This window comes from Nansenia antarctica (assembly GCF_963989245.1).
Source record: "Nansenia antarctica genome assembly, chromosome: 2".
In the NCBI taxonomy this organism is placed as follows: Eukaryota; Metazoa; Chordata; class Actinopteri; order Argentiniformes; family Microstomatidae; genus Nansenia; species Nansenia antarctica.
The window spans coordinates 69266568-69292796 of record NC_137675.1 but is presented as its reverse complement, the minus strand read 5'-3'; the positions used below and the strand labels follow the sequence as shown (position 1 = coordinate 69292796).

General features: G+C 43.0%; 4 protein-coding genes across 4 annotated transcripts in view; 2 read left to right on the top strand and 2 right to left on the bottom strand.

Annotated features, from left to right (window-relative positions):
* Positions 1 to 592, bottom strand: part of gpatch8 (G patch domain containing 8) — a 35676-nt gene extending 35084 nt beyond the window's left edge. The window contains exon 1 of the mRNA XM_080523799.1: positions 526 to 592. Within this exon, the coding sequence (XP_080379925.1) occupies positions 526 to 570 (45 nt within the window). The 5' untranslated portion in view covers positions 571 to 592. The remainder of the gene's footprint in view (positions 1 to 525) is intronic.
* Positions 593 to 5904: 5312 nt separating this feature from the next.
* On the top strand, positions 5905 to 15097 carry map3k14a (mitogen-activated protein kinase kinase kinase 14a; the record flags this gene model as incomplete). Its single annotated transcript, XM_080523340.1, has 15 exons — positions 5905 to 6163; positions 6275 to 6356; positions 6454 to 6685; positions 7108 to 7506; positions 7615 to 7749; positions 7853 to 7982; positions 8112 to 8240; positions 10957 to 11064; positions 11178 to 11335; positions 11549 to 11699; positions 13398 to 13727; positions 13831 to 13940; positions 14163 to 14301; positions 14529 to 14629; positions 14820 to 15097. The coding sequence occupies 15 exons, from the start codon at positions 5905 to 5907 to the stop codon at positions 14991 to 14993; spliced, it is 2637 nt and encodes an 878-aa protein (XP_080379466.1). The 3' UTR covers positions 14994 to 15097.
* A 1394-nt stretch (positions 15098 to 16491) lies between these two features.
* Positions 16492 to 18318, bottom strand: baxa (BCL2 associated X, apoptosis regulator a; the record flags this gene model as incomplete). Its single annotated transcript, XM_080523338.1, has 6 exons — positions 16492 to 16628; positions 16790 to 16894; positions 17213 to 17348; positions 17465 to 17623; positions 17736 to 17784; positions 18285 to 18318. The coding sequence occupies 6 exons, from the start codon at positions 18316 to 18318 to the stop codon at positions 16530 to 16532; spliced, it is 582 nt and encodes a 193-aa protein (XP_080379464.1). The 3' UTR covers positions 16492 to 16529.
* A 349-nt stretch (positions 18319 to 18667) lies between these two features.
* LOC308151533 (small ribosomal subunit protein uS17) lies at positions 18668 to 20935 on the top strand. Its single transcript, XM_080524425.1, has 5 exons — positions 18668 to 18698; positions 19349 to 19489; positions 19823 to 19898; positions 20280 to 20409; positions 20747 to 20935. Exons 1-5 carry the CDS (start codon positions 18684 to 18686, stop codon positions 20868 to 20870), a joined length of 486 nt encoding a protein of 161 aa, XP_080380551.1. The 5' UTR covers positions 18668 to 18683; the 3' UTR covers positions 20871 to 20935.
* The last annotated feature ends 5294 nt before the right edge of the window (positions 20936 to 26229 follow it).

Sequence of the window (26229 nt, the reverse complement as noted above, 5' to 3'; positions counted from 1 at the left end):
CTATAGCCTACATGCTGCCAAGTGTTGGCTGACTACATTAGCTACTTGCAACTGGATACAGCAGACAGAAGCAAAGGACACAAACACTGCTTCGTTCCAGGAATTAGTCGGATCCCGAATGACAGCTAGCTCGCTGAATATTGGCAGCTTGGTAGCTAGGCTGGCTTTGTCCACACAACTCATTTTCCCAAGGTCATTGAATTTGATAGTCGTTGAAATTGCACAACCTAACTTCTGTCTACAAAACACGTGATTAGAATTAGCTAGTGATTATATTCACCCAATAGTCCGCTAACCCGAGCAAAGCAACCCACTGAGCAGAGCTATCAAGTTCCCGTAGATAGCTAGCTAGCATACATACATACATAGGTACATGCACTGCAGCACACAGGCTTGTCGAATATTAGCGCTGCTGACGCTCCACTGCTAAATTATTTTAAAACGTTATTTCAGTTGGTCAAATGTTGTCAGGATATGACTAATACAATATTATTTTTAAACGGATTAGTACTTCACTACTATTACCTGAAAATCACGCTCTTCGTTGAACCTAGAAAACCTGTCAGCCATTTTCTGTACGCAGTAGCTTCTTTCCTCTCGTCAGTCCCTCTGAATGGACCTTGTTCACCAACATTTGGACCCTCCCTCTGTCGAACGACTGTCCAATTGAAACTTGAAGTAGTTATGACTGATTTATACTTAAGCCAATAACTGAAACGTTCATCGTCTTATGTATACAGCCTCTGTGGTACAGTGCAGCAGGGACTTCTAAACCATGTTTTAACCGGAGTAATCGAGACATGGTTGAAACAGCCACTGTGTAGCCACGCTGATTACTGCGGAATGCATTGTCCGGCGACTACAATGTTGAATGGTGTGGTTACTGTATCAACGTCTTGTGCTGTTATAAGATAACCTGTCTGACAGCACCAGTCTGACAAAAGTTGACAAACAGTGGCACTGAAATCTGTATGATTATGTATTTTCTCAGTAGCCTACTGACATTATGTTTATACATGATAACATCATGAAGCACGGACAGACTCAATAAAGTTGACCTCCAGGCCCCTAGCTCTACCACAACCGTTCAATGAACAGAACCAGAATAGAATCCGAGTGTGTACATTTAGTGTGAAACTAGTCTGCCATCCAGCGGCAAAACACTGAACATTAACCACTGCATGAAAAAAAAAAAAAAAAACGTTACAAAATAGACGATATAAACAAAGACAGAACGATTGCAGACAATAGCCTATGTTTTTTTTCTTTTATAGATGAAATATCAGTAGAAATGCTCTCTTGGTGATGTCTGAGCGATTACCACGCACGTGCTCCCTGTAAAAGAAATATTTGAATGAATGAATGAATGAATGAATGAATGAATGGTCTTTATTGTCATTAATATAGTACAGGTACCATACAACGAAATTTGGGGGGGGGGGGCTCCCCTGGTGCTAGGAAAAAAACTAAAAACAAGAAGGGAAAAGAGCTGGTTTACATAAATAAAGGCTATGTACACTATCCACTATACTATACTATACAAATAAAACACTGTGCTGTACTCTATGCTATGCTATAAATATCCTAACATTTCCTATCTCTGAACCTTATGTACCAGAGGGTTGTCATATTGCACATAGTGTTATTGCACATTTATTTAAAGTGTCGCAGTTTGCAGGTTTGAAATGTTCACAGTTGTGTTTCAGTATTGCACTTGATTACAATCTCTCAATTATAAACTTTTGAAATGTTTTCAGCATTAATTTAGTCCTCGTGCAATGACCTATGACTTGCCTTGCACTAATATGTAATTAAAATGTTGTGAAATGTCTTTCAATGCTTACGATTTTGTGTTATTCTACAGCCAGACATTTTGTCATCATTTACTTTCTTTTTTAGTGTCCACCCCTTGACGCAAACGTTTCGTCCACTGCACAGACACAGACACAGTATATTGGGCGGATATTTCGAAGCGGACTGTGAAGCTGCTCAGCCGACACCTTATATTTACCAAAAAAAAAACGATTGGACTGAACGGTAAGTAATGTCTCTGCCATTAATAGTCTACTCTATGGCATGCTATACAGTACACAGTATTCATAACTTTCTGAGCGAATGACACCAAGCATTTAATGTGATATGTGAAATGGCGGAGCTAGAACAGGAAAAGAAAGAACGAGGAAGTACAGAAGTTGTTATTTCAGTTTTTGAAACTTATATTTCGACTTGTTTTTATATATTTGTTATTATTATTGATTGAAAAAAAACTTCTATTGTAGCCATGGGCTTATAGCCTACTGTGAAGTTGCCACTTACGCGTCACTGAAATGACGCTTTGAATAGATGAGAAAAGAGACGCGGCCTGTATCAGCCTCTGTGGTACATGAACCTCTTGCATTGTTTGTGTAATATCAATCTGCAGCGTCATTTCGGTACTTTTTTAGTTCGTCTAATACAAGTTTGTTACCAGTGAAGGGGTGCATCTGTCACAACTGCAATCCATTCAACAAGGGCCACAATTACAGTGTGTGAACAATTAGTTCACAAGTAAAGTCTGCTCAGTAGGCTACTTGACGTGAACCCGATGATATTACATAGAGCGAACCCATTATCATCCTCTCTGCTTGTGGTGTATATTTAGCCCCAGAATAATCAGGTGCCCTTGTCTTTTTGATGTGTGAGGAATGTTTGTGCACACTGAAAGTCAGTGACAGTGTTGTCCTGCGTCACCCATCCATTGAGACCATTCATTTCAGATTCCCATGAGTTGCCACTCCATGAATACCTCTCACTGATCCCAAGGCTTGCAAGGGGGCCCCAAGAGTACTGGCAGGTATCCAATGATGGCGGGGGCGTACTGGTGTGTTCAATTAGCCAGGTCCTGCAGGAGATGGAGCCCATGGCCGTCCTTACTCAAGCCTTTGGTATTCTGCTAATCTTAGTGGGTGTGTAGTATGACTCAGTGCTCATTGTATACGTGCGGTTGTATCCTGAATCTTTTCAGCAGTTTAATCAGAATGTTGTGCTTTTCTAACGTTCTGTCATTTGTGCTTGTTTTAGGCTGCCTATCCTAGTCTACACACATTTCCTCAGAATCCATTGTAATAACACAGTACAACAATTTCAGAGTAGGGGACAGGAGGGAGGAGGAGTGGTCCCTATGGTCAGAGACAGAGTGATTTTCTGGGCTGTGAAGTGCAGTGTTACAACCTATAAAATGTGCCTGTAGGGTTCCATTGTGTAATAGGTGTACAGTGTTTATAACTAATCCCAGTGATGAACAATAACATTCGATCAAATTGTATGACTTTAAAGGTCAATGAGGCAACATAGTCCAACCATAATATATCAAACTAAGTGATAATAACTTCCATCCTTGTGTAGTTATTTGTCATGAGGCTTCATGTCACATTTAATGTTTCTGCGTTTCTTTGCCATTTAGGCCTAGTGGTTCTGTTATGAGTAAATTGTTGTTCCTCATTTAAAATGAGGAAACCAAACATGGAAGTGAGATTTTCCTAAGTTTAAATGAAAGGTTGAACATGAATGATAATGAAACCCTACATTTCTCCCATTTAATCTTTGTATTTTTTGTATTGGGGACTTTGTTCTATACATTATTATAATCATAAAAAGGTATGGATAATCAACAGAGGCTAAAGTTTGACAGTTCCACCCACATACTAAAACACGCCTAGATGATAGAGACGACAGACTCCTGCATAGAGTGGATTGACATCATTGACACTGATTAATGGGAGCCTAAATGTCAGTATTTTATTAGGTCTGATAAGATCAAGTGCCTTATTCATGCATCATCGTTTGTTTGGTATTTGACCCTGAATGAGTGTTTTAAGAGTAACGTAAACCATGACCCCTTCTATAACCCCACCACTGTGGCTGTACTGTAAGAGGCTTAACTGTGTGGCCAAGGAGCGTGACAGACTCTAGATCAACCATGGGACCTTTTACTATAATGGCATTGGTAATTCAACGTTTCTTTTGTATTTTGGTCACAACTAAAGAGAGTCTCTTCACTAATGTGCTTTACTTGTCCCATTGCGTGTGAAAATGGACAGAGCAAGAAAGAGAGTGAAAAGGGACAGAGCAAGAAAGAGAGAGAAAGAGGGACAGAGTGAGGCAGTCAGTTCTGCTGCAGGGAGAAAAGGGAGGGGAATGGAGGGGAAGTGGAGATGAATTTCCCGTAAGTCACCATCAGCCAATCATAGCTCCTCGCCCCGGTTGGCAGACCGCCAGCAGGATCAAGCGACGCCGAGCAACCGAGGTATACAGCAAGATTACAGAGGGAGAGAGAGGGAGTCTGGCACCAGAGAAAGACAGACATTACAGAGAGACAGTGCAAGGTTAAGGTTTTATTGAAGTTTAGTAAGTGAGTTGTTTAGAATGGACAACTAGAAGAGAGACTGCAGTTCAGACCTGCCTCTGTCGGTATGTCTATTTTCCTCAATGTCAGTTTTTGTTGGTTCTGTCTTTGTCAGTGGGCTTGTCTGTGCTTCCTCCCCATTGGGGTTCAGTTGGGGTGTGGTGTTATGCTGTATTTTTATGAGTAGGGGTGTGTGTTGAGCTCTAGTTTTAACAGGAAGTGATCGGCTAGTGAGAAAACATCTGTGTCTGTATGTCTTAGCCAAAGTATGTGGAGCAGTGGATAGACTAGAGGGATGTACAGGGATGTATGGAATTGATTCGCAAAGAAGGAAAAGTCAGTGACATTGGTGTAGACCTAGCCTAAACCTAGTGTTTACTAACTGTAGTGATTACACATGCCTAGTTAGGTTTGTAAATTATATTCAAACTGGTATTTGCTCTGTTAGTGAAATAGCCTAGCCAGCAGAGAATCCCTGCAGATCATACAATGGCTCTAAATCAATGAGCCTGGCCAGCACAGGGCCTCTGTAAGAAGAAGCTCCCTCTGTGTACTCAAAGGGTCAAAAGGGAGGGACAAACAGGGGTCAAGTGCAGCACAGACACACACGCTGATGCAACTTGCAGCAACTCTACTAGCCATAGAGCTCTCAGTGCTTCTGTCAATGAGGCACCATTTCACCACTGAAATCAGACAAGCTTGGGACTCTCAGACATAGCTCATGCTTGATGCCTCTTTCCTAACAACTTGTAACTGCATACTTCTAGGCTAGAAAGCTACTCCGTTGTAGTTTATTTCACACAGAATAATTTTCAAGGTCTGAACCATGACAGATTTTATTTTGTTTTTGTTGCTCAAAGTACTCTGTGCCACCACTCTATATTATGTGAAGTTGTGTAGACATGTCCTCCATTGACCTCATGCAGCACCCTGACAGAACTGCTTCAGGCCGAGGCCTACTTCCTGGAGTATTTTGAATTTCCTGTCTCATGCGCTCACCACAAAGGAGCTTGAAGTTTCAGCAAATAGGAGTGATGATCTAGTTCCAGTATGTCATATATACACGCCCATGGTGAGATATATGATAGTTGATATGTCTTCCTTAAACAGTGGAATGAAGCATAAAACGAAAAGGATAAAGAATCAAACTGTTATGCCACAATACAAAGCCTGCCATTGTTCCATTTTAAGCAGGTGCAAAGTTCAGTTTACATGAGTGATGCTCTTAGCTGAAGTTAATAAGCTATAGTGCTGCTGAGGTATTTGATTACACCATTGGAGTCCTTGAAAACCACAAGTTCTGCTCCAATCTTTGCTAATGGACAGGTGTGCGATGATTTATAATGTAGTTCAGCAGCACCCAGTTCAGTTTGATTATTAGAGGCAGGTGTGTCACTTGAAGTGCGAAATGATGAGCAGTTAGGCACTAACAAGAGTTTTGAGCCATAACCAGGGGGAAAATAGGACAGTGACCATGTTCAAAGTGTGTGTATTGTTTGATTCTTTGTCCAGCAGGTGAGATGGCGGTGAGGCACAGGGTCTTAAACTCGACCGCACCATTCTCTGACAAACCCCAAGCAGAGCTGAAGGGATCCTACCCAAGCTCCCCAAGCCCAGACGAGGAGACTGAAGGGGAGCAGGGAAAAGACTTCAAAATGGAACTTGTGTATAGTTTCAAACCTATGCTGACTAAACTCCTAACACATGGCACAGCGGAACAAGTGGGTGAAGGACCACTAAACTGTTGGAAAAACTCACCCTTCATCGCCCAGGCTGAATGTGAGTATGCTAAAATTAATTGGCTCCTTTAACATAATATCTTGAAGCATGCCCTACCAGGCAGTGAGAGGGGCTCACCAAGGTATCACCTGCTCTGTCTGTGCTCCCCAGGTGAAACCCAAGACTCCCAACAGTTCAGTCCATCCTGCTCTGAACGCTCCTACGTTGCTTCCCCCAACTGCTTCACCAGCAGGTATGGCATCATTTGTCTATCATTTGGCTTTCCTTGTGGTAACAGAATTACCAGAGTTCAGACACTATTCACACAGACGTTGTGTTTTTTTTCACAGTCTCTTCTCGGAGCACAACAATGTGGCATACCCAACTGCTATCTCAAACCAGGACCCCAAGGGTTCCCCGTCGCACCGCACCCCCAGGAAGAAGCCACGGAGGAGACAGAAGCGGAAGGAGAAGAAGAAAGAGGAGCAGAGAAAGGGAGGAATGCAGAGGGAGAGACGTAGAGTGCCTTCTGGTGTCCCTGAACAGGAGAGTGGCACTTCCCCTCGACCTATTCAAACCCAGGTAAGACAGGGACACAAAATGGACAATATTGAGTAGGCCATACACTACAATAACTGCTTGAAAAACACACTTAGAGAAATTCATATTTCAAGGTTACCACCATAATGTTTCTTACAGACAAAGATACACATTTTAAAAGTGAACAGACATACTTTTTCGTAGTCTAGGTGAACAGACAGACTGATTCATAGTCTAGGGTTATGAATAGTATTTGTTTTTTTTGTTTTTTTTAATCAGTTTCCGCAAACTTCATCGTACAAACATTAGCACTCAAGTGTAAAGGAAGTGATTCCGAGAACTCAGACAAAGCTTCCTTTCAGTGTGCCTCAACCACACTCTGTCAGAGCCAACATCACCTATAGATGAGAGCTCTAGTCTGGTGGAAGTTTCGAATCACCTCGTTGTTCCTTTGCCCCTGATAGGAAAAGGCATCAGGGTCCCACAGAGGCAGAAGCAACAACAGCACTTCCTGCAGTAGCAGTATCCAAACTTCAGAAGAACAGGACCCAGGACCGCCCCTTTATACCCGGGAACAGGACTACAGCAGCCCTAGCCATGCCACCCTGGGATGGAGTGCCGAGGTCTGTGGCCTCTGCTCCGATCCCTCCACCTATGGGCAGGAATGCGACTCGGACTCCCCACTCAGCAGTGTGGGAGACTGTACCCTGGCCTTAGCAGGCCTCAGGGGTTGTGTAAGTCAGGCGGACTTGTGCTATGCTGGTCCATTTTCCAGAGACATGGAGAAGGATGTGAGGGAGATAGAGACAGAGGATGAAGACACGTTTGAATTTGACACCAATGAGGGCATAATCTTTAATGAGGTAACTTCCAGCACGTCACTTTCCTCTCTCCCTGTTCATGTGTTAAAAAGATATTCCTATATTCGTTTTTTTTACTCACCACACGTTTGCTCGTTCATTTCCCATTAGAACATCCAACCTGACGATTATGAGTACAGGGAGGGGAAGGAGTACTTTCTCTCTCAGTTTATCAAGAGGGGCTCATACGGGGAAGTGAATAGTGTTCAAGACATCAAGACAGGCTTCAGATTTGCTGCCAAAAAGGTACTACATACACTTCACACATCCACTGGTACACACTTCACATGATTTTCTCTCCACAAGTTATGACTTCAACTCATCTCTCGCTCTCTCTATTTACTCATAGATTCCTCTACAGAGTTTCAATAGTGACGAGGTGGGTACGTGGAGTGCCCTCAAGTCTCCCCGTGTAGTGGAACTCTTTGGAGTGGTCCGAGAGGGACCCTTTGCCATCCTCTTCATGGATCTAAAATTTGGTGAGCCATACCTCTGTTTCAGATAGTGTCTTAGACGTGTCCATCATAGAGTCTGCTCTGATTACTGCAATCCTGCGGTTTTTTAGATGATTTTTAAATCCCTACTGACCCCTTGCTCTATGCTTCTAGGCTCTATTGGTCAGCTCTTAGCAGAGAGGGGTCGACTGCCAGAAGACCTTGCCCTGCACTACCATTGTCAAGTGTTGGAGGCGCTAGAACACCTGCTGAAGAGACAAGTGCTACACCTGGACATAAAGGGTAGGCCAAGCAATGAGACAGAATGGCTGATTTGTGAACATTGTTACAGCGGGAGATTAATAATACACAGACCCACAAAATGGCCAGCACACACCAACACTAAGGCCCAATCCCGATTCCCTTTTCTACCCCTATGGCTCGTTTTCGAGTGTGACTCGATTTCGAGCCAAGGCCTTCGAACAGAGCCACAAGCCGTAGGGGTTGAAATCTACCCCTATGAAATGGGACAGCCCTTCACGACCGATACGTCATCAGCAGTGGTTTAAATAGACGTGGTACGGATGACGCGTTAATATGTTGCCAGCGAAATCACACATCTCGCAATGCCTTCTTAAGCTGTGTTTATTTCTGTTGCGTGTGCTATAAGCATCTTTTTTCGTTTGTTATCAACACACTGTAGTGTTTAGACATTCCTTTTTTAGTCTCTTCCGTCAACGATGTCTTTTTTGTGGACATCGCAATAATGACAATGAATGACTCCAACCAAAACACAGAGTATTAACCAGATCTGTCAGCGCACGATGTTCCTCCAAAGATACCCGTGCCTCAATCCTCAGCCACCACATACACACGAGTCCATCAGTAGTCATAAAGCGTTGTCCAAAAATCACGTTACCAAGCGCCTTTCTCAGAACAATTCGTCGTCAAGAATCCAAAAATCATTCCATCATGTAGTCGTGGTCAAAAACTTAGAAAGAGGATCTCTTGGGGACGCGGCCACATTTGCCCGTGAAGGAGAGATGACAAATAGGCGGAAACATTTCTCAGTAGAGTCGAACGGTGATAGATCATCATCCTTTACGCGTATCCTTAACTGTAGTTACATTTCGCGTGTCATATGCCATCAGACATGGAAATATGTCAATGCGCGGCTGTCATGCACAAATCAGCTTGTAACGTTAGACACACAGCACATCGGCATAATAATGTTTTGTTGTTGTTGTGCTTGTTATAAAGAAAAGGTCTATAATGCATTTAAATGAATGATACAACCCATTAATAATATTACATAATAACAACTGCTCGGATTAGATTGCGGGTGCCACTACATGGAAATAGGTCAAAATGCGCATCATGTACAAGTCAGCCGAACGTTTGATAGACAACTTTACATATGTGTACCATCATCCGCTGTCAAACGCCACAGGTAATAATTGATTTATGATTGTACATCTCTGAAATGCTCGACTGTCATGCAGCGTTGCGTTACTGTCACGTTAGACACAGCACCGACATAAAAGCGTTTTTTTTTGGTTATGCTTGTTATAAATAAAAGGTCTATAATGCATTGTAATGACATTAAACTAAGATAATAAGATGGTTATCATAATTTTTCAAATCTTTATTAATAGTAAGACAGTAATTACAGAGAAAGTAAAATGACATTTCCGCATTGAATAGAGCGACATAACATTTCTGTAGATGATTCGCAATGCATCCTGGAATCAAGGGGTAGCGTACCCCTATGGCTTCAAAGCTAGTCTGGTCCTGGAATCGCTCGAAATGAAGCCATAGTTAGGCCTCGAAATGAAGCCATGGCTCGATGAAATATGAATTGGGATAGCCCTACCCCTAAACGTGAACGCGCAAAACGAAGCCATAGGGGTGAAAACGAAGCCGTAGGAGTGAATTGGGATTGGCCCTAACACACACCGACACTGGTTACTTTCAAGACTGATAATAGTGACAAGATTAGCAGTTCATCAGTAATTACATGACTACATCAGAAAAATATATACGTTCATACAGATGGCCATTTTGATTAATCTTTTCACACAACAGTGAAGTTCATATGGTTCATTTTCAATTGTTGTTCATCAAGAGTAGTTGTTTTGCTCGGCTGTTTTCACAGTTGTAGGTTGGAACACAAGTGTCATAGATTTGGTCTTGATCTTTAACACCTGTGTTGTGAAACCAGAGTACCACAGAGAACAAGCCAAGCCGGGAATTTCCCACAGCGTGACTCACCGCTGCTCTTTAGAGAGGGCGCATGTGCCTTAGAGAGGGAGGGAGGGAGGGAGGGAGGGAGAGCGAGCAAAGGAGATGGGTAAGAACAAATAACATTTACATTTTTACCATTTAGCAGATGCTCTTATCCAAAGCGACTTACAATTAGAGATGACAGGGACAGTCTCCCTGGAGAAACTTAGTGCCTTACTCAAGGGCTGGTGGTGTTCCCAGGTGGGATTTGAAATCGTGACCTTCTGATCACCAGCGCAACTCACTATCCAAGCCACAACTACCCCCTAAATAAATAAAATACAGCTCAAGAGGGAAAGAGGAAAAACGTAGCAACAGAGTGAGAAGCACTGAGAGAGAAAGCGAAAGAGAGTGAGGGCGAGAGTGAGCGGGAGCATGAGGGAGGGACAAAAGTACAACCACATGTTAGGGGTGTTAGAGCTCAGACGCCACCTGCTGTCTGATATGCATGCTGCTGATAAAAAAAAGTTGGCATTGCCAAATCACCTGCTTCCTGCCTTCCTATCAGTCCCCAGATTAATTTCAGAGTTGATTGTTTTGCCCAACAGTTGTTCCCTGATAGCTTACATGACTCACATTTTACTCTCTCTTTCCCTTGGCCACCACCAGCAAAGAATCGCTCTGTCTGCATAGCTACACTGCTGCTAAATGCGTCTGTCTCATCTAAGGATTATAGAACAGCAGTCACCAAATCCAACATAGTCCAACAGAGAATTCCTGTGTCTATGTCTTACAGCTGACAATGTGTTGCTGTCAGAGGATGGGAAGGACACCTTTCTGTGTGACTTTGGACACTCAGAGAGACTGGACACAAATAGACAGAACCACCACAGTACAAATCCAGGTAGCATTAATGAACATTTACTCAAACGTTGACTATATCAAATCGATACAAAACATGTGACCTGTTATCATGCCTCAATTTTCACTGTCTGTTTTTTTTCTGTGCGTGAACAGACCTGAAGGGCACAGAGACTCACATGGCCCCTGAGGTAGTGAAAGGGGAGCCCCGAGGAGCCAAAGCAGACGTGTGGAGCAGCTGCTGTATGTTACTGCACATGCTCAATGGGTGCCAGCCCTGGACACGATACTACTCCCGCCCACTCTACCTCAAGGTATCATACAAAAGTCACTCATCACTCGTGATTTGAGCAAAAGTACGTCGTTTGAAGTACTTAGTGCCAATATTGTCACAATGCATTTATACAATATATTCAGCATACTGTAGGGTCATTGACAAGATTCACCTGAAGTTTGAGAAATAGCTTACCTGTAAGCCAACATCTGGCCTAAGATTCAACTGCTCGTTTGTGTCTCCATGGATACAGATAGCTGATGAACCACCGCCTCTGAGAGAGATCCCTCCCGATTGTAGTCCCTTCACTGCTGAAGTTGTAAAGGTGGGACTGCAGAAGGAGCCAATCAAGAGAGCATCTGCCTCTGAACTCAAGGGAAAGGCAACCAGAGCCCTAAGAGAAGGTAACAGGAGCTGCACTATTACTTTTCTTAAGTAAAACATAAGTCCTTAGATATCATCTACACACTAGGAACACCTGTACACCTTCTCATTCATGGGGGTGGTGTAATGGTGTGGGGAATGTTTTCTTGGCACACTTTGTGCCTGTTAATACCAATCAATCATTGCTTGAATGCCACAGCCTATTTAAGTATTGTTGCTGACCATGTGCATCCCTTCATGGCCACAATTTACCCATCTCCCAATGGCTACTTCCAGCATGATAAAGCACCATGTTACAAAGCAAAAGTTGTCTCAAACTGATTTCATGAACATGACAATGAGTTCACTGTTCTTCAGTGGCCTTCCCAGTCACCAGATCTTAATCCAATAGAACACCTTTGGAATGTGGTAGAATGGAAGATTCACAGCTTGAAATTGCAGTAATTGCATGATGCAATCATGATGTCATCATGGACCAGAATCTCAAAGAAGATGTTTCCAACATCTTGTGGAATCAATTCCACAAATAATTGAGGCTGTTTTGAGAGCAAAGGGAGGCCCTACCCCGTATTAGTATAGTGTTCCTAATAAAGTGTTCGGTGAATGTATATGATAGCCTGATAGGAGCAATATATGTATTTCTAAACTGCACATTATCAGGATAGGTAGGCGCTGGTCATTCTCCATGTTGGTGTGATGTGGCTAACCTGCTGTGTGTTGGTGTGATGTGGCTAACCTGCTGTGTGTTGGTGTGATGTGGCTAACCTGCTGTGTGTTGGTGTGATGTGGCTAACCTACTGTGTGTTGGTGTGATGTGGCTAACCTGCTGTGTGTTGGTGTGATGTGGCTAACCTGCTGTGTGTTGGTGTGATGTGGCTAACCTGCTGTGTGTTGGTGTGATGTGGCTAACCTACTGTGTGTTGGTGTGATGTGGCTAACCTGCTGTGTGTTGGTGTGATGTGGCTAACCTGCTGTGTGTTGGTGTGATGTGGCTAACCTACTGTGTGTTGGTGTGATGTGGCTAACCTACTGTGTGTTGGTGTGATGTGGCTAACCTACTGTGTGTTGGTGTGATGTGGCTAACCTACTGTGTGTTGGTGTGATGTGGCTAACCTACTGTGTGTTGGTGTGATGTGGCTAACCTACTGTGTGTTGGTGTGATGTGGCTAACCTGCTGTGTGTTGGTGTGATGTGGCTAACCTACTGTGTGTTGGTGTGATGTGGCTAACCTACTGTGTGTTGGTGTGATGTGGCTAACCTACTGTGTGTTGGTGTGATGTGGCTAACCTACTGTGTGTTGGTGTGATGTGGCTAACCTGCTGTGTGTTGGTGTGATGTGGCTAACCTACTGTGTGTTGGTGTGATGTGGCTAACCTGCTGTGTGTTGGTGTGATGTGGCTAACCTGCTGTGTGTTGGTGTGATGTGGCTAACCTGCTGTGTGTTGGTGTGATGTGGCTAACCTACTGTGTGTTGGTGTGATGTGGCTAACCTGCTGTGTGTTGGTGTGATGTGGCTAACCTACTGTGTGTTGGTGTGATGTGGCTAACCTGCTGTGTGTTGGTGTGATGTGGCTAACCTGCTGTGTGTTGGTGTGATGTGGCTAACCTACTGTGTGTTGGTGTGATGTGGCTAACCTGCTGTGTGTTGGTGTGATGTGGCTAACCTACTGTGTGTTGGTGTGATGTGGCTAACCTACTGTGTGTTGGTGTGATTGCAGTGGGAGGACTCAGCAGCCCCATCAGAGGGTCGTACAAGGAGCCCTTGCAGAAAGCAGACATTCCCCCCTACTCCTCACGGCCCTCATCCAGCACACACACCTCCTCTGAGGAACTCCCTGAACTATGGCTGCAATCCATGAGCCCAGGGAAGAAGAGGACGGAGCTGAACAAAGACGAAGAAGAGGAAGAGGAGGCAAATGCTGAGGAGAAGATGTCTTTACCAGGCTCCCCTCTCCCCCTACACACACATCGGCATGACAGGCAAAAACACAACATGGCCAACGTCACGTCCACCGTGTCCGAGCTTGAACTGCGCAAACTGGAGATAGGTAAGGGTCAGCTTTGTGTGTTTACTGTTGGCCCTATGTCCTAGCCCTTTTCATTATATCACTTTTTCTAGGTGCTTATTTGCTGCTTTGTCTTTGTGTGCAGATTTCTATCTGAGCAGTCTGTCTCAGATATACTCCGCTGAGATCCAGGAGCAACTGCTGTCATGCTTGAGCAGCGACTGTCACTCCAATTGGGAATTAGGGGACAAAAAGGTAACGCACCCTGCTTGTGATAGAAGAAAAATCTCTCTCAGATGCGCCTCTCTATTTCACCATAGATCAACCATTACCAGTTGAGAGGGATGGGTGTGTTTGAGTATATATGGGTCCCTTGGTTGCATTACTAGCACTCTCACAGCATTCATACACATGCTCATTCATGCTCATGTTCATGCTCATACTCTCTGTTCCCCTGTCCCTTCTCCCTGACTGCAGGACTCAGGCCGCTGGTCCGTCAGCCCTGGAGACGACCTCAGCTCTGGTGTGTTCTCCTACAACAGCCAACCAGATGGACAGGTTTTTAGTATGGACTGGCTGGGCCACACCCACCTGCCCCCACCCCGATTCTTTGAGGGTGAGTGATCGGACTCTACCTGTTATAGTAACCTGGGATTTTTTACTCACAAAGGGGCAAAGTTACAGGATGCTTATGATTCTCTCTAATGTTGAATAGGCTATCAATAAATGAGCTGCCCTGTTGTTATTAACTTTACAACAATCGCATACAGTAATCTCATCCAAGCTGAAAAACATGTCAAGTGCACTAATACTGGTTGTTTGTCTCCTCTCTGATTGGCTCAGGAGTGGACATCTGCATCAGAGACTTAAACGGCCGGAGCCTTCGGATCAGAGAGACACGCAGGGTAAAGGTGGGCCACATCGCCACAGGAATAAGCGATCAGGTGAGGGAGGACTCACAGGTTCTCATGCCTTCCTGTAAAACAATCAGATGCACATTAACATTTGTACTTTGATAAGAGGTATCAAAATACACAACAAACATGAATGTGCCTAACTGTTTGTCCTTGTCTCTCACTACACAGGCCTTCCTTACAATGACAGAAATCTTATATGTGTGCCCTTTCCTCCTAGATCTCTGAGAGGGTGTTCACCATGGAGACTCAGGACGGGCAGCCAGTGTCCCATGTTGAGGAGGTGCAGGATTCTGGCCTCCAGCTGCGCTGTGTCCCTGCCCCTGACTCCTGCCCTGCCTGGAGATGGAGGATCAGGGAAGGGGTGCTGGAGACACGAGAACCTGCCTTTTAATTAAATGTGTTTCTCTGTGTATCTGTCACTGAAGACTAGAAAAGGAGATTCTGCCATATTTGCGTATTAATCTGATTCCATGTATGGAAAAGCACTGAGGTAAATGTAACCACTAGACTGTTTCCATCTCAAACCTATTTACCTGACTACAAATGATCATGATTAAATAAAATTGCTTCTTTTTTTTCTGGGATTTTAATATTTTCATTGCATCAATTCACTGACCAATATTTCACAACTCACTACTTGATTGAAATCCATAAAAACCTTTATTTTCAACATACAAAACAAACATAGTCACTGCAAAATGATTGCTTTGGGGGAAATGATCAAATGAACAATGATCAATGAACAAATTGATCGCTATACAAAAGATAGAAAAGGTGAAAGATTTAGAGCAATATCAAAGTGATTTTATTGTAAGAAAAGAAAAAAGACCAAGGCACTAACAACTTAAGAGAAATTAACAAGAAAAGGTGTGTATAAAAACAGCATTTCATGAAGATACGATTGTGGTCTGAGTTTAGATAGCTCACTTTAAATACAGTACGTGAACACTATGCTGAGAGAGGTAAACATCTGTGAGAGAAGCACAGTGCCATTTGTCTGAAGTACAGGAAGTATTGGGCACTTGCATGGGCAGACACATACAGATTGCACACATACCTTCCATATCAGCTGATCATAAGATCATACATTAGCACATGTTAACACTCACTCACAGACACACATGTGATAATGCATACTCAAGCATAGATACCATGATGAGATGGATGGAGAGAATGATCAGATTGGAAAAAGGAGAGACTCAGGAAGAGAAGAAAGTGCAAGGAAAATAAAGCGCAGTAAAAAAAATCAGTCTTAACTCGCAGTTAACCTTACAACAAAAATATTCATTTCATACCATATCATATCTTTTAGAGACTTAGGCAGCAAGAATTAAATGCAGTGACTGTTTGTTTACAAGAACAAAAAATAAATTAATTAAAAGATGTGCCCTGGATGAGTCTCTCCATCTTTCTCTCCATCCTTCTTTCATGTGTGCAGTCTATAGCCGCTCACATTTTCAGTGGCGTTGGGAAGAGGTAAGACTCATATTAATTCCCAATCCTTTGCCATCGATGGGGGGTGGGAAAGAGGAGTGTTTCATTAGGTCCAATGCTGAGTTCTTCCGCCCCCAACTCTCTCTCTCTCTCTCTCTCTCTCTCTCTCTCTCTCTCTCTCTCTCTCTCTCTCTCTCTCTCTCTCTCTCTCTCTCTCTCTCTCTCTCTCTCTCTCTCTCTCTCTCTCTCTCTCTCTCTCTCTCTCTCTCTCTCTCTCTCTCTCTCTCTCTCTCTCTCTCTCTCTCTCTCTCTCTCTCTCTCTCTCTCTCTCTCTCTCGCTCTCTCTCTCTCTCTCTCTCTCGCTCTCTCTCTCTCACACATCCTCATCTATCCCCAGAAACCCATCCACCCTTAACGTCTTCCTCCTACCCCCTTTCCCTCCCTGTCGTCTGTTCCTCCCTCCTTGTCCTTTCCTCTCCAGTGCTCCTCTCCCTCACAGCTTGCGTATAACCAGAACAGTGGTGAGAACTCCAGCCAGGAATACCCCAACGGTCTGCCAGGTGGGAGTGCCAAAGTGGGAGCGGATTCCCTCCTAAGAATTAAGAGAAGACAGACACCATTGTTATCAACCTTCATCAACACCACTTCTGGCATCAACACTGTGCTATGAAATCATATGAACTGAAATATACATTCACATAAAAACAATGTACTGGATATAAAAGCAGGTCCATTCAAACTCTGACTCCTTACCCAGCCACCCTGTTCCCGTATCCAGTTGATCACATGATCACGCAGGTAGTCTGTGGTCCAGTGGATAATGGTTCTGATGATGTCAGGGACCTTAGTCACCAGAGCCTGATGAGAGAGAGAGACAGAGTTATGTTTCTACTTCCATCTTAATACCTTTTTAAGACGTTTTATTTCAACAGCAGCAGAGTTTAGCAGACAGGAAGATGTTAGCTCGGGCATCATGTGACTTGGATGAGATGAGATGTAGATTCACGATTCACATGGGTGACCTATTTTTTAGGTAAAAACTGCGAATTTCGCCGAAAGGTGACAAGTTTGCACCCCTGAGAGAGAAAGCGAGAGAGTGTATCTGGTCAGGCCCTTTTAACATGTCCAGTGGATCAAGAGAAGGAGAGTGAAGCCTGCAACGGCCATTTCACTCACCTTGATGACCAGTCGACAGGCAAAGTAGAAGAGTGCCACCACTCTGCCCCAGTTGAATTTGCCATCAGAGAAAATTTCATAGGCCACTCTCACAAATACGTCTTTGGAAGGCTGCAGTGCAGAATCATTAATCATGCTGAAAGAGGAAACACAGGAAAAATATTTAACTTACTTATTGTGCCAGGCAAAGTTACTCAAAGGTCACACTATATTTCAAGCACTTGATTGAAGGTGACTCTCAGGAGGAGATACCTTTGGAGTTGAACATTGCCATCAAGCTCGTCCCCAATCTGCTGTAGGCACTGGGCGAGCTTCTTATGGTTGGGGTCACAGAGCTCGCCCCCGCCTAACTGGGTCCGTGTTATCACTGCATTGCTGTCACCATGCCGACGAACCCGCTCATAGATGAAACTGCACAGAGAGGGTCACACACAGGTAAATGATGTACAGATGGTCAGTAGGATTCAAAGATAGAGATACAATTTCAATTATGAAAGTGGGGGAAATGCATCGACCAACTCACTCTTTTAGTAATGCAGTTCCCACGTCTAGTATCTGATCACTGCCATTACCTGAAAACACAGAGCAGCACTGCTGTTAGGTCATTATGTGTGTAATGTAATATTTGGCCATTTAGTTTTTCCAGAAACACTACAGCTACCAAATGAGCTTAACATGTTTGAATTTAGTCATGACAAGTGTCAACATGTTTCATGGGATATAAACTGAAATGGTTTTGCTAAATCCAAACGTAAAAGCAAGACTATTGGCTACTTAACTAACTGCTTAAATTAGAGCACTTTATTGTGCCTCCTGGAGTATAAGTAATACTTGCTCCCCGCTCGCTGTCAACGCGGACAGAGATTGTACGGACATGTTTCAGATGGGTGTTGTTGTTACTACACTTGCTAACGCGCTAGCTAGCCAACATTAGCCAGAGATACGAGGCTATGACAATAACTGGACTCCACAGTACTCGACTTATTAATCGTGGCACTTTATTTTCGTTCGGGCTTGGGCAATTCCTGATCTAATTAGTGCCCCATTCCTGATCGATCATAAATGTAGCTACCTGCACCATCACCTCCTCCGGACAGCGCTGCCATCTTCACTTGTACAGTTCAGAATGTGTTTCCGCTTATTATCACGTGACACACGTGTTGATGGTAACAGGGAGTGGCCAGTGAGCTTTATTGGAGCTAGGTGGTGTTGCGCGCAGGGCATTGTACTTATCACAAAATACAATTGTACCGTTATACATATACGTAACATTTGACCTCAAATGACCTCATATTGTTGGCATACTACATCAACTAAACGTCAACTAACTACATACAACGTCAACTAAAAAGAAAAATAGATTTGCTTAAGCTCCTCCCAGCCTGGCCCTTTCTCAACGTCATATCCTGTCCCCGCTGTCTTTGGTCCGTCGCGCGCATGCGTAGGTCTCTTTACGACTCGGCAGGCAAAGATGGCAGACGCACAAGTACGTTTTCCACCACGGCGTGGTGACATTTATTTGCACTAATGAATACAAAGCAAATGTTCTAGCTGGGTAACGTACACTACGCAATGTTAAATATGTGACAAGTGTCCCAACGAAGTGTTTAAAGCCATGTTAAGACGTGTAAATCATATTTTCTGATCGACTGTCGCGTGCAGTGTGGAGCGCATTGTCGGAAGTTGATGAGCTAGCTAGCAAGCGGGTTGGCGAGGCCTTATATTCAGCGTTAACTTTGTCTACATTTCTTAGTCCGCTCAGGAAATTCGATACAACAATAACTTGCAATTGTAGTTAGTGGTCGCAAACCCTACATAGTCGTCAGTTTGTTGCGATATAAACTCAGCCATTGATGGTCATCGTATTTTCCAAAATGCCATAGAAAGGAAAGGCTAATAGGCACAAGTTAATTTTGATATTTAACTGTCACTACGTTATTTGTATAGCTGAATTGTTACTCACGATCTGACGATGGTTTTCCAAGCATTCATTTTAGGCTTTGACGAAATGAAACACTGATGCACCATAGACAACGTTATATTCTTGTTCTCTTGTCACATCTGTTTGGATTAAAGCTGGAACAAAGTGCCAGTTATAGTGCGCGTACATTATTGACCAGTTTGTTTACCCCACAGACCGAGAGGGCATATCAGAAGCAGCCCACTATCTTCCAGAACAAGAAGCGTGTTCTGGTCGGTGAAGGTGGAAAGGAGGCTAAGGAGAAGCTCCCACGCTACCACAAGAGCGTTGGTCTTGGCTTCAAAACCCCAAGAGAGGTAACATTCAAGTAGTAAAAAGAAAAAGAAAAAAAAGAACTAGTAATGCTCCGAATGTGTGGGCAGTGCAGAGCACAGTCTTGGGTCGAAATGCCTGATATCTTATTACTGTCGGGTTCATTAGTCAATTTAAAAGTTCTGTTTGTAATCTGCAAATTATGATTTTTCTCACGATGGTCTTCCAAGCCTTTGAGGCTCTGACGACACTGCCTCATGGCAACACTGATGCAGCAATAGAGTTTTTCCAAAGCTTATATTGTTTACCCAGCCTTTAGCGACATGTGAAATCGATGTTGTTAACAAACCCCCCTAACATTACTTTTGATTCTCCAGGCTATTGACGGCACTTACATTGACAAGAAATGCCCCTTCACCGGAGATGTGTCCATTCGCGGTCGTATCCTCTCTGGTCAGTCCTGATTTATTTTCTTTTTTTTACTCTTCCAACCCAAACTAAATTAGTGTAGATTCAGCTATCAGATAATGTCAGTGTTTTTTTCCTCCCACTGGGCTGCAAATGATGATTTTCTCACGATGGTCTTCCAAGCCTTGTAGTTATGACGACAACGCCTTATGGCAATACTGATGCAGCCCAGTGACTGAACCCTTGTTTTCATCCTGTGTGTACTCTCACAACCTGTCTCAGTGCATTCCTTGACTGAATGAGTATTAGGCAGAAACAGTAGTTAACATAAACTACACTGTCTGCCAGCCAAGCATATCCCCAACTGTAATGAGAACTGCTTAGTTTAACCATTCCTTTCTAATGTATTTGTTTGTCTGAATCTAGGTGTGGTGACCAAGATGAAGATGCAGAGGACTATTGTCATCAGACGTGACTACCTGCATTACATCCGCAAGTACAACCGATTTGAGAAGAGGCACAAGAACATGTCAGTCCATCTGTCACCTGCCTTCAGGTATGAGGACCCTCTGCTGTTACACATACCTAGTACGCCTGTAAAACCTGTGCTTATCCTCTGAATTAAATCACTTAACAGTGGTTGAGGTTGGCTAGAGCTTAGGAAGGATGATTTGGGTTACCTGTTTCAATTGGTAGTTGGGCTGCAAATGATGATTTTCTCACGATGGTCTTCCAAGCCTTGTGGTTATGACGACAATGCCTTAGGGCAATACTGATGCAGCTTAGCCCACAACTTCCCTCGAATATTGAAGTCATCATATCTGTTATCTCCTGAAAAGCAGTGTCTGTCATTCCAAGATCTTTGTCTAATCTCTTTCTCATCTCTTCTACAGAGACGTCTCGTGTGGAGACATTGTAACTGTTGGAGAGTGCCGACCACTCAGCAAGACTGTGAGATTCAATGTTCTCAAGGTCACAAAGGCTGCTGGAGCCAAGAAGCAGTTCCAGAAGTTCTAGGAGACATTAGCGATGGCGATGAAATAAATTAGCGATTGGCGATGAAATAAATCCAATGTTCTGCGTCTTGTCTCCTGACTTTATTTCTTATGTTTATAATGCAAGGAGCCCTTTCCTGAACTCTTAAATTGACTTACTGTGTTCATTAACTGTCTCACTGTAGCATTTTTGTATACAATTTAGGATTAAGATGAGGTTAGTATTGAAGGAGAAACCCTTTTGGATATCTCACTGGTAATGGAACATACAGAAATGTGAGAACTAGTGCTGCTCTCACGCTCCACGTTAAGCAGTTTGTATGAATGATTAACTACAGAAATAGGTTAACAAAATTAACTACGGTACTCTGCCCAGTTTTTTTCCCTATGAGTTATTGTCTGTATTAAATGTCCTAGGACAGAAGCCTATGGCATGGTTCAAATACTGGTCCTTGAGGTCTTATTTTCTACTTGGCATTGATTGTGGTTTGGTTGGCCAGAGAGTTTGTTGCATTTATACTTCAATTAGATTAATCCCAAATAAAAAACAATGAATCCCTTTATAACTTCATCGATAGTTATAATTAAAACGACTTTTAGCTAAGGTTTTAGCAATAAGTGATTGAATTCAGACCACTCCACTGCAAGAATATGATCTTTCTGAACATCCTGTGTTCCTCACTCCTGGGCCTAATATTTATAAACGTAATCCGGGTCAGAAGGAAGATAATCGAGCTGTCTGATTGGTGGTCCCTGGAGATAGGTGTGTCAGCTTTTTGTCTAGATCTCGAGCTTTGTGTTTCATAACCAAACCCTTCGTCGATAATCCTTCACCATACTTTTCAAATCACAGTTAATTGGTGTGTTTGTATTGGGTGAGGGTAGATGGTGGCTAACTGACACATGTGATTACAATGAACCTAACGACAGTCCATGCCTTTAAAATAGGTAAAATGTTTGTCAGTTGCTGCACGTCTTAACAAGGTGAGCAACAGGTTTTAGCTGCCAGTGTTTTGCTTTTTTGTGGCGGTGAATACCGCTTCATTTGTCATTGCGTGAGTTTAGAATTATAAGGTTCTATCTCCGTTTAGGGTAGTTCAGAGATATTGAGCTTGAGCGTCAAAGTTTTTACATTCCATTATGTTTTGTGAGATGGAACCTTTATTTTATGAATTACTAACTCAAAAATGCCAACATTTAAAAATAACACCAGACCAGGGGGAAAAAAACTAAATTGACAAAAATGGAGATAGAACCGTATAATTCTAACGTCACGATTGCATATTGTCCACTGAAATGAAACTCCCAGAATGTCCAACATATTTCTGTTATTCACTGGTGACGGTGGTAGTGTTTTCCTTTTCCAGTCTAACCTCAGTCTAAAAACCGCTAAATCCACCAAAACCTAATTATTATTGGGCTTGTGCCGATCTCCTGCCCCTAAACTGTCTGTTGCCAATGATGTTTGTCAAATTACAACAAAAACCCTCACATAGCTACTAGGGTGTGTTTTAACTTCACGCACTTTGTAACTTTCAGGTACGGACATTTTGATGTCGCCTAAATGCTATTTATCCAAAATGTTTTTTTTCCGGCCCAGTGTGATCAAAAGTACCCCATTCTGCGGTAACCCGCCCCATCTGGCAACTCAGTGTATAAGAGAGACTTTAACTTCGACTCGAATGAGACAACACGTGGGGCAGTGGCTTGCGTGGCCGGTTGGTTAGCGGAAGGTCGTGAGTTCGATCCTCGGCTGGAACGGCCACTGAAAGCGCTGTACCGAAGTTTGTGAACTGCATATGATGTCTATCACGATGGTCTTCAGATCTTTCTATGACGATACTGCCATAAGGCATTAGCTGATGCATTCATGGATTTCACCTTTTGTAAAGCCTCTTAAATGTGTTTCTTTGCCCAGCCTGTGGGGACTTGTTAAATTGCTGTTGCAGACCACCCTCCCATTTTCACCAGGATCAGGGGCGCCGCTAAGGGGGTGGTAAGTTAGGACGATTCTAAGGGCCCAGCACTGACAGGGGCCCATGAGAATCTTAAAAAAAAAAAAAAAAAAAAATAATATTATATTATTATTATTATTATTATTAAGGACGTTAATGTAGCCGAATTCAAATTATAATTCTATGTATTAAAAAAAAGTCACAAAATAAACAAACTGGAGTTTTGTTTCTCTATGTTTAACAAAATTGAGCCTTATTATTTACCCCTCTCTTTATTCACTGCATGGTTCAGTCCACCGCGCGAGCTGCTAGACGAGAGGAACGTTACCGCAAATAGTCTGACAAGGTTTCCATGACCAACATGTCCTGCTGTAGCATGTGTGTGGGACAGATGGAGGACAGCCAGATTGGAAATGCATCAAATGTACGTGTGCGTGCGTGGACGATGTCGTGAAAGGCAAAGCCAAAGTCAGGGTCTCAAAAGAGAAAAGTAAAAAAAATCACTAAAAACAGTGGTTTAGTGATCTAATCACTGCGTGGATGATCTAGTTAGCTCGCTATAGCTAATTAACATTAACTTCAAGTAAAGTTAACTTACAGTGCACTGTCAGTATAATTTAAGTTAAATGTATGAGATGAGGGCAATTTTGGTCCAAATATAGGTTATTAGAGCTCAGTGAATTTGTATCCAGCAGTTATGCACTCTTGCTATTATAGCTAGCTAACTAGTATAATGTTACATGCTAATGACGTCATGCACAGATGCACCTCCCAGTTGAAGGAGAAGGAGGTGAGCAGTAGGAGTTTGGGGTTAACAAACAGATTTTGAATATTTTAATGTATGCTGCATTACCATGCAAGCATTGAATACAACTTTAGCTAATATTCATATTTAGTTAATAGTTCTTCCAGTAATTGCAATAACATTGACCACTGGCATCTTAATAATATTGTTAGCTAGCTAGATAACATTTAAGTTAGCTAATCTGGTGTAATGTATGTATTATTAATATGTTAATACTATTATAGGACATATTATCAATTATGTACCTATGGATACTCCATGCCAGGGCCCTCTTCAAGCAAGGCAGCCAGAGAGGAGAGCAGAGGTGGGGGGGGGGGGGGGGGTAGTGGTGGTCTAGTAGTGGATAGTGAGTTGGACTTGTGATCGGAAGGTTGCGAGTTCAAATCCCGCCTGAAACCACACCACTACTAGTGTGCCCTTGAGTAAGGCACTTAGCCTTCAGTTACTCCAGGGGGAATGTCCCGGTAATTCGTAATTGTTTGGATTAAAAGTGTCTGCTAAATGGCTAAATTAAATACAATTTAAACAATTAAGAGGTAAAGAGGCAGAAGAAGAAGAGCAAGAAGTAACAAAGGACAATGACAGCAGCACAGCAAGTTGGCTTCATCACTAGATTTCAAGGATCTTATTAAAGATTTTGCTACTAAGAAGGCCCAGCGTTTAGCTTTGATTTGATTTGATCTCTTTACTCCTATCTTGAATCGTTGTGCATTAGGCTAGATATCGTTTTTAGCTCTCCAGGTATACTATTCCACAGTACTGCCGCAGTGTAAAAATAAAAATCTTCCCATTTCACATTCAATTTCGCTGGCACCATGTCTGTGTTGCTCCCTCTTGTATAAGACACGTTTGTCTTTGTGTGAAACAAGCAATGCTGAGTCAGTAAATATCTCTGCTGTAATTCTTCATTGATCTAATCCTGACAGTATTATGGCCAACTGATCTTTACAATATCTACATTTATTTAGACACAATACCACCCCATTAAAATTATATTTTTTATAATTGGGTTCCAATCTTCATTTAATTATACTTTTGTCCTTGTGTTGTTCAAGTCTTAATTTAATAAGTTAAATAATGTTGAGATTTCTTTGCTGAATTGTTGATTCCTGTATTAACTGTAATTTTAAATTACATTTACAAAAGATGTCCATCATTGGATTTCTTGCAGTGCATCAATAGTTCATCAACTTCAACTGGGTTTAGGTTGATGGGTGGTTTAGGTGGGGGGGCCCAAAATGATATTCTGTCATGGGGCCCAGAATCTCTAGCGGCGCCCCTGACCAGGATACTGCACTTGCATTGACACGTCCCTTCACAAATGTATCCATCCGGTCTGTCATTAATAGCCTGTTTTCTTCTGCATCTTTTAAAACATGTGGAGATTCAATTCCATTTCTCAGTCTCCTGTTTAATTGTTTTACTTTGTATAACTCTTCGAGTTTTTTTTTTTTACACTGGGCTGCAAATCGTTTCATCGTGTCTCACCATCGCATGATGCATGTCTAGACACCTATACTAGTATACACCATCACATGTAGGCTACTGTTAATCTGCCTCTTCTAGGTGTGGTGACGAAGATCCAGAGGAGCATCGACATCAGATGTGACTACCTGCATTGCATTCGCAAGTACAACTGCTTTAAGAGGTAGGCCTATTGAATGTTGGTCCATCTGTCACCTCTCGAACGTACTATTTTGTAGAAAATTATAGAAATTGATACATTTTTAGTTTAGAGAAATACAAACTTAAGGTTATTATCTCTGGGACATTTATCTTATTCACTGGTGATTTAAGGAAGTCGGGGTTTTCAGTTAAATAGCGACCCCTGTGTAAGACCTGCCTGTATCCCGCCCCGAGTCTCGGCAGTACCTTGAGGGAGTTAGATCCTCGCTTGGGACGAGTTACCGAACTGAAGTTTGTGAACTGCAAATGATGTCCATCTCGCGATGGTCTTCCTAGTTTAGGAGGCTATGACGATACTGCCTTATTGCGAACTGATGATTATTAGTGTGCTTGCAGTAGCAAGCAACACTGTTATTGTACATATACATTTAACTGATGCTGTCGTCATCGTTTTTCTCTCTAAAGCCTGTTAATGTCGACCTTTCGTTAGGGACTTGTTGATGTTGCAAGCCACCCTCTTTGCGATCATTTAGGCAGTTAGGGGTGCTGATGACGATTGTCCCCTTGATGTTAATCAGATGTGACAACCTGCATTACATTTGCAAGTAAAACTGCTTTAAGAGGCACAAGAACATTTCAGTCTGTCTGCACCTGCCTTCAGGTATGAGGACCCTTTTATTCTGTTGAACATGCCTACTCCACCCTCCACGCCCTGACCCTGGACCTCCAACATCTCTCCTCTGGCTCTGTTGATCTCCCCTCACTCACTGAGTCAGTGGACTTCTACAACCAGTCTCTGCACAGTCTCCTGGACCTCCACGCCCCTCTCAAATCCCCAACAGTCTCCTTCTCGCACTCAGCCCCCTGGTACACCTGCGAGCTGTGGAAGATGAAGACGGCTTGGCGTGTCCTTGAGCGGCGTCTCAAGGCCTCGGGATTGACTGTTCATAAACAGGCCTACAGAGAACATCAAAAGGCCTACGCTAAATCCCTCA